At 41.0% G+C, this 8,413-nt stretch overlaps 1 protein-coding gene across 1 annotated transcript; it reads left to right on the top strand.

The window, feature by feature from the left end:
- The first annotated feature begins 1,827 nt into the window (after nucleotides 1–1,827).
- On the top strand, nucleotides 1,828–5,741 carry LOC113479205 (cytokine SCM-1 beta-like). Its single transcript, XM_026846962.1, has 3 exons — nucleotides 1,828–1,975; nucleotides 4,477–4,594; nucleotides 5,636–5,741. Exons 1-3 carry the CDS (start codon nucleotides 1,828–1,830, stop codon nucleotides 5,739–5,741), a joined length of 372 nt encoding a protein of 123 aa, XP_026702763.1.
- Nucleotides 5,742–8,413: the final 2,672 nt, after the last annotated feature.

The raw sequence follows: 8,413 nt of genomic DNA, 5'->3' as shown, positions 1-8,413 counted from the left end.
CACAAACCTAATATAGATTTCCCAGTAGTGCTGCTGAGGTCAGTATGGTTATTCCCCTGTGTGGCATCAGGCATGTCATTTAGGGGCTTTGGTTAAAGCTTTGGCTTCCATTGCATTGCAATTTCATTAGTGCTGCAGGTGGGCTTAGCAGACATTCAAGTAAATCAGCAAGTACCTTAAAGTACCTTACACTAGCTTACTGTCTACTTTTGCCATAGCTTTTCCCTGGGCTGCATGGTATATGTAAGGGGAAAGAATCAAACCAACAGGAACAAAGAATGTGCATGTATATACCAGTAAACCAAGCAGTGTGTTCTGTACCTGCAAGACCTACAGACTGTTCCTGGGGTTACAGACCAGCTGTTACAGTCTAGGAGTCAAGTATTTGAGCTCAGTTCTTAGCCTGAACTTAACTTGCCTGAGGAATCTTAGGGAATGAACTTCCACATGTTGTGTTTTCCCATACAAAGCTGTTTACATTGATGTTATCAAAAATTTGGAAAAGGAAGTAACCAGCTGAGGCGAGAACTGGAGGTAAGAGCAGGGGAATCTTCAGGCTGGCATGAATGGACTCTTGCTCCAGGCTTTGCACTGACAGCTGTTCTACAGCACTGCCTTACAACCTCAGGCATCAGGCTGCCTGGCGCTTACCTGTTCTTCACACCAAGCCTGCCTGGGTCTCCACAAGCCTAGCAAATCACGGCTCTTTCTATTGAGCACAGAAGCGCTCCCAGGTGTAAAGCATGAGAGATTTCTGCTCAGAGGCTCCAGATGATGATGCCAGCTCAGGTGTTGCTTTGTGTGTGGCCTGGAGGTCCACAGCTTGCTCAAAAAATATTTGCAGGCCCAAAACCACTAGCATGTAGCCACAGTGTCCCATAACTCAGACCACCTTATCACAACATAGAAAGGCCACCTAAAACTGGGTAATAGGACTAGCACAGACTGAAAAAAAGGGCAATTGTAATAGAGGTTCAATTGGAGCAAGATGACAGACCTGTTATCAACACCATGTTTACACGGAAGTGCAATAAACTTTTCTTTCCTGTAAATTGTGCCTCTCTGTCTGGTTACTTTCTTGGGGTCCATTCTTTGTACTAGAAAGACCACACCACACAAAAAAAGCCAAAAAGCCCACACTCGAAGCCAAAAAACTTTATAAACTTATTCCTCTTTGAAATCACCATATTATATGTTATGCCTGACTAGCTGAAGGGCTAGTGGATCTGGCTCTGTATGTACAAGTGCATTCACTCTTCCTTCTCCCAGCACATAGTGATATCAGCTTTGGCCATATCAAATCACAGAGAAAACAAGAAGAGTTTTGACAAGCTCCACCACACATAGGAAATAGGAACAATGCCCCTCCAAAGCTACATGTTAAAATGACCAACTATCTACAGTCACTATGGAAAAAGCCAAGGCATTCCTGTTTCCATCATCCTTTAGCTCACAGTTCCCCTTTCAGGTGGTCCACTGGTCAGAGAGGTAATTCTGAATGTTACTCTCTACCTCTGCAGTGTGGCTTAGTTGTGGCTCTCTAAATTGAGGTGTGAGAGGACAGGAGCATTTATTAAAGGTTTCCACTACAGAGCAAGAGCTCTCACTTCTTGCTGCTTGAAATAAACCCTACTCACTACACAGAAGCAAGTGCAACCACAACAGGGTTTGAGCAGGAAAAGCCTTCACAGGGGGGCTAGTGAAGGATGGGTGGGGGAAAGGAGGTGGTTTTCTGTCACCAGAAAACAGTACTGCCGCTCAGTTTTTTCCACTTATAGTCAGTCCCCCCATGACGCCCCAAAAGTGAACACAAGAACTGACCACTGAATGACAATATATAAACTCTGTGAAGGAGGACTGACAACAGCCACTTTCTTCTCTGCCATGCCAAAGAAGCCACCAGCAATGAAACTCCACACTGCAGCTATCCTCGTCATCTTCTGGCTTGGCGTCTTCACTGAGCACATGGTGAAAGGTAAGTTTACAATCCAAGAGGAAGATGGGAATTGCTCCACATTGCACCCGTGGTCTGATGAGCAGGATTCATTCTCAGCCGAAGCTGATTCATAAGATAAAACTTGCAAGAAATCCAGATCAGGACCATGAGAAAGGCAGCTTTATAGGAAATTTCATCTGGTGTCCTGTAAGTTAGTGGTTGGCTTCCACCTTAATGCAAGGAAAGTTTCTGTGCTTTAGGAAAGGTCTTCTGTGCAATATTCTCTCTTAAAATCGTGAAATATTGAAGACACAATGTCTTTTAATCTCACTGATGCCATATAGCAATGAGTTCTATAGGTTAATAACATTTTATGAAAAATATTATTTGAATAAGATGTACTTTTTTCTTTTTCCAGATATACTTTTGGTTTTTGTTATATCCTTTTGTATTTTCTTTCTCTAACTATATAGCCTTAATTCCTCTTAGGTCCCTATTTTAAAATAGTTCTTCCAGTTCTGTATCACGTATTGCCTATTTCCTTGTTTCTAGCCAAACATTTTGGTACAGACAGGCAAACCATGAACAAAAAGTGCGAAGGAGAGCAGTGGATTTATCCAATGTCTTCTCTCCCTGATTTAACACAACATCTTGTTTGAGACCATTTATGAGCAGTGAGGTGAACCGTGTTTATTAGCCATGCTTTAAATAAGTTTGTCTACAGTGACTTTTGTATTAGGCCACATGTATCACAGGATAACACATAAGCACATGCCTTCCTATACACAGATTCACACAAACAAGCGCATAAAAATCACAGAAAACACTCATATGCAAGACATACACAAACCCACAGAAACATGCAGAGAGAAACACACAGAAAAGGCATCTTCACCAAACCGCACCAAAACCAAACTGAGAACTGCAAGCGTTCTCAAGATTATGTAGCTACACAGTGAGTATGTTGACCAAGTGCCCCTAGCGCTATATCTTACTACATTCTCATACACTGATTACCACTACTGCTGTTCATTTTGGCAACATGTGGCTTCATATCACAGACTGCCAGTTCGTAATGTTATTCTCCAGGTTGTATAATTTGCCATAAATATCACCAAGTCTAAAAAAGTACACTGAGATGGTGTGCAAGGGATAGAAAAAGGATAAGAAAAATTATAAAAAAAATAATGAAAAAAGGGTAGTTACAGGTGCAGAGCAGTTTGGGTTTGTTCCCAGGCTTAGAGAAGCTGTGCTGGTATTCCCTGCATGCATTCCCAAGTAGTAGAGAGGATATTTCCAGGACTAGTAAGGATTGCTTGACTACTTTGAGCTCTTTAATGCCATGTTTTGAAAAAACAGTCTGAGTGAGGCAGTAAGGTACATATTTGCAATGAATCATCAAAAATACATCGCATTACTCGTGACTAAAGCAAGATCAGAAGACACATTCCTTCAGGCAAACAAAATCTCAGGAACTAGCAACGGTGCCACTACCAGTGCACTGGCTATGCAACAGCTTCTCCGAAGGCTGACGTGTGTTTGCCTCAGCTATTCCAGTTATTTAAAACAAAGGAAAACTCACAGATAATGAGATTATGTGAAGCGAATGTCATATTTAGCAAGTTGTACCTGAACAGCTCTTGGGCTTTTCTCAAGCCAGTTTCTCTATAAAATCTTTTTAAAAGAAACCTCAATACAGCAGTGTTCTGTTCGTTTTCCTCACACCTTCCTAAACTTGTCTTTGATGGGTTGGAAAAAAACAGAAACTAGCAAGCAGAGGCTTCCAGTAATGTATACATATACTCCATCTCACTTAAGTGAGCTCCCATTTTCAGTTAACATCATGTAAGGTAACAACTGCCCAGAGAATTCTACACTGATATCGCAATCCTCTTAATAATCATCAGCGTGTTTCCCTGAAATATATGAAAACATTGGAGGAAAGAGGGTTAAGTAGCACTCTACTGCCTATGAAACCAGATATAGAGAAGAATATGCAAGTACTTGGTCTTCTGGCAGATATACCTCCCTTTCTCTCAACAATTTTTTTTTTCATGATAGTTTTGGATGTCCAGTGTGAGACAAGTAGCCTTGCTTTCCTCTCCTCTGCCTGGAAATTAGGGGGAATTACTCATCCACATTTAGATGGCATTTGGAAATCCACCCATTAAAGGTGCCAGTTTTAAGCCCTAGTCTGTATGGACCCTTATTTGCAGATGATATAGACCTAATTATGAATGACGCCAAATACCTTTTCTGCTATGGAAGTAGTGACCCCCTAGAAGCAGAATGATTGTACAATTGTTCAGGAGAATGGGTGAAGATTAATATCTTAACTGAAATAGCAATAACACTTTAGAGATGGCAGGATGTATCCTCAAGCTTTCTTGTATAACTGGTATTGTGGCTGTACATCATGAGACACTCATGTTCTAACCATAGCTGGAAATCTGCTGGAATTCATAATTTATTAAGTAATTATGGCTAAATATGAATATAGTATTGACTGCCTTTGTAATTTATCTTTTTTCCCCTTCTAGGGAGCATTGGAAGTCAGTCCATGCGCAGATTAAAATGTGTAAGTCTGCCTACACAGCAACTGAACATCCGAAATCTTGTCAGCTATGAAAAGAGGCAAGGTCCAGTAAACGCTGTCATGTAAGTATCCGATGCACAGTTCACCTTCAGATTCATCTGTGCAAACATGCTACTACTGAAAAGGGAAAGGGGATAATTGTGGCCCAACTCACTACATCTGGACAGTTCATGTCACTCATCCAGTTCCCTCATGAAGCAGTCACCTGGCAGCTGAAGGGAGAAAGCTGGGAGATGTATGTTGCTCACAAACACTAGCAGAAATCTCACTGAGCAACCAGATCTTTTATGTCCAGAAATTGGGGAAAAATCTCAGTGAGAGGGTCAAGGTGGAGCAGTGTTTTGCCAATTATTAGGCCTAGCATAAAGGACACAGCCAGCATAAAGGTGAAGCAATAACCAAACTGTATTTGATACAAAAGGGTCAGTACATGGGTGAGCTCTGGGGATACAAACAAGTCAGATTATACATAATCGATATCAATCCCAATAACCCCAACAACAACACCACATAACCAACAACAGGTGGAATAAATAGTGAAATGCAGTTTCCCATAGAAGGGATGGGAGACAACCAAGTCAACAAGCCAAACATATAAGACCAAGGAAGCCACAGACTGAATCTCTACACAGCCCACGTTTACAAAAGCCAGGCCTGACTGGAGCCCAGCTCAGGATTGAAACCCCAGCACTTCAAGCAGTCAGAAGGCCAGTGCACTGAACTGAGCCAAGGGGAAAGATCATGTGGAGGAGTTTGGGGTAACTCTGGCTCCTACTAGGAGCTGTGTTCAGTCTTTTGATCTCACAAGCATGTGGGATCTGCTCCTGGGAGAAAAAGGTGCATCAGGATTTCATAAAAAATCTCAAAATTTCAAATGTCAGTATATATGCACATGACCATGTACATTACATACATACCTATGCCTTAAATAGAGGACAAATGTTGCTAACTGTTGTTATTCCAACTAACAACTACAAACCCTGGCATATGATATGGTTTTACCACATTGCTCCTCATGTTCTGCATAAAAAACAACAACAGTAAACCTGGGTTTGGAGACTGGGATTTAATGGCCATCTGGTTTGCTTTCTTTCTTCCTACAGATTTATGACCACAAGAGGTATCAAGGTCTGTGTAAGCTCTAATCAGGAATGGGTGCAGACTGCTATAAAGAAAATAGACCAAAAACGTGCCACCAAAGGCAACTAAATGGAATCATCATCAGTGCTACATGTAACAGGGAAGAAAGCCTTAGTATCTGCTTTTAATTTCTACTTCATAATGGCAATAAAATCTCTGAATAAACACAAACTCACCAGAATCGGTTCATCACTGGTTGAACATCTGCTGACTTCTTTGGTCTATAGCTGGACTCTATTTCACTGTTGATTTTCTGAAATGCTTGCTAGTATTTATTTACAACTGAATGTAGGTCTTCTCATCCTTGCTGTCCTGAGCAGTGTGGCATTTTAAGGGTGACTGGCAGATAGTTTCACATACCATAGGAAAGAAGATGACCTCCCACAGAGCCAGATGAGTGCAGACCTCCATCCTGATGTGGGCCAGAATGTTCTGCACCAAGTGCTGGGTTTGAGAAGGTGCTATATAATTTCATGGTTACTCATGCCTATATAATCTATAAATTAACTAATTTCATGCTTCGGGCTATCATCTGATCAGTGCAATATTTCGAAGATCATCCTTGGGCCTTTTATTTTGATATATACAGTACTGCACTATTAGCTCAGTCCATGATGGTGTATGGATACTCTCGCCAAGGGATGATCTGGAGTAATTCAGTGTAACTCTGTGAATGTAACCCTCCCTATTCAACTTGTACTGCGGAAGACATCCTACCCTCCAACTTCTGTGAAGTTACTTCAGTTTCACCCTCACATGAGACAAACCTGAAACAATTGTTTTACTTTTGCCTTTGCTTTTCTCTGAGTAACTAAGAACAGACCATGTCTGGAATCTGTATTTCACAAACTCATAGGAACTCCCCGCCCTAGAGAACTATGTATATGTGTCTTATATTTTAAAAATTGATAAATTCTATTAACAAAAGGTTTAAAATTTTAATAAAATTACGATAAACTTGGAATCAAATGATATGGTTGTTTTCTTGTATGTAATGCAGAGGGAGACTGTTTGAAATGGGTACCAAGATGAAAGCACAAATCTGAGAACTTCTGGGCAAGCCAGCTAAAGCTGACACTACTGCCAACTCAGTATTGTTCAAAACTAACCTGATTCTGAGCTTTCTACACCGTATTTCAGCTGCAAAGCCCGTATTTCAGACAATGCCTCTTCAAAAGTTCGGGTACTTATAAGTCAGACTCCATTCAACGCTAGAATGATCCTCATGTTATTAGAAGTGAGCACAAAAGAGATCTGGGCAGAGAGAGAAAAAAATGGCATGTGAGGAGCTTGAGGGGTGGAGGAGAGCTATAGGCAGAGGCACTCCAGGAATAAACTTCCTATCGTACTGCCTCATGTATGTAGCATGCACTGCTGCTACACTAGGGGGATTTCATCACCAATAACCTCCTAGTGATACACATGAAACTGCAGCACTTCCAAACGACACTGTAGAAATAAGATCACGTTACTCTAAAAGCCAGTCTTTACAGTGACCTGCTCTGCTCAAGTCTGCAGACAGAATTTGTCTCCCGTGGCTCGTGTTTTGTCATAGCTCTGTCCTGCGTAGGGAAATGCATTTAGTTTTGCACTGTCCAGGACAGGATTTAAAGCAGGGAAGAGAAGGATGACTGCGTGTGTCACACTACAGAACGGAGCCAAGGCAGACTACTCAGCCTCCATTGTACCGAGCATTGCTTCCTTACTGGACATTCTCAGTACCAACTATACTAAAAAACCCCAGTTATTGCTACAAACTTTGTAAGAAGAGCTTTACAGGTAGAAAGGAATATTGAGATAAGATGTTTCTGGAGTACAGCAATATATAAACTGGTGTTCCTTCATTTTGAATTGCTGATCTCAAGACTCCAGTCCTTCATATTGTAGACAACAGAAACACTTCTGTTCCCTTCAGCAGCATCAGACTATCAGCAGGCTACGAAACCAGGTCACCTACAAACAGCATTTTCATGCTAAGCTCTCTCAGATGAATATCATCAGCTTCCACTGATCAAATTCATCCAGGACCAGAACTAACTAACATGCTTTTGGCAGGCAGATTTTTAATGCCTTTGCTCATACTCAGTAGTATCTTATCCTGGAATTAATCTTGCTGAAGTGAACATAATTTTTTTTTAATTAGGACTATCAAAACCTGAGGATATATTAATTAACCATCACATAGCAATTAATACTTTATATCTGCTTATCCTCATCACAGTTCATAGCATGATTAATAATCATTTTTAAGAGTGAATCATCCTACTTCATAATTACATCTTGTTTGTTATACCTTGCAAGTTCTGTAATGATCCTTTTGAACTTCTTAGGAGTTAATTACTATGGGTGATTAGTGCTCTCAACATCTCTTCCTACTCAGCCATTAAACCCCAGGGACTTCCCTGTCTTTCCCTGACCATTCTTTACCCCAGTCCTTGCTGTGTGCTATTTTTGTCATCTCTAGCTGTGTATAATCTAGGAGCTTATCTGTAATGGTAGTGCTCCTGCCTAGCACTTTTCCCTGAGGCTTTCAAAATGCTTTAGAAAGAATGGAAAATGTGATTAAACCTCCTTTTCACACACACACACACACACACACACAAAGGAAAGTGCAAAATGAAGAACTAAAGTGCTGCTGTTGTGTTGGAGGCAAGTAAGAACCATAGTGTCGGTCTCTCCAACATCCTTAGGAAACATTTCGCTTAGAAAAAACAGGAAGTTGAGCTCCAAGGCCTGAAGGT

Source organism: Athene cunicularia, assembly GCF_003259725.1.
Source record: "Athene cunicularia isolate RWA chromosome 1 unlocalized genomic scaffold, athCun1 chr1_part1, whole genome shotgun sequence".
NCBI lineage: Eukaryota > Metazoa > Chordata > Aves > Strigiformes > Strigidae > Athene > Athene cunicularia.
The sequence above is the reverse complement of the archived record's forward strand: the minus strand, read 5'-3'. Positions and strand labels throughout refer to the sequence as shown.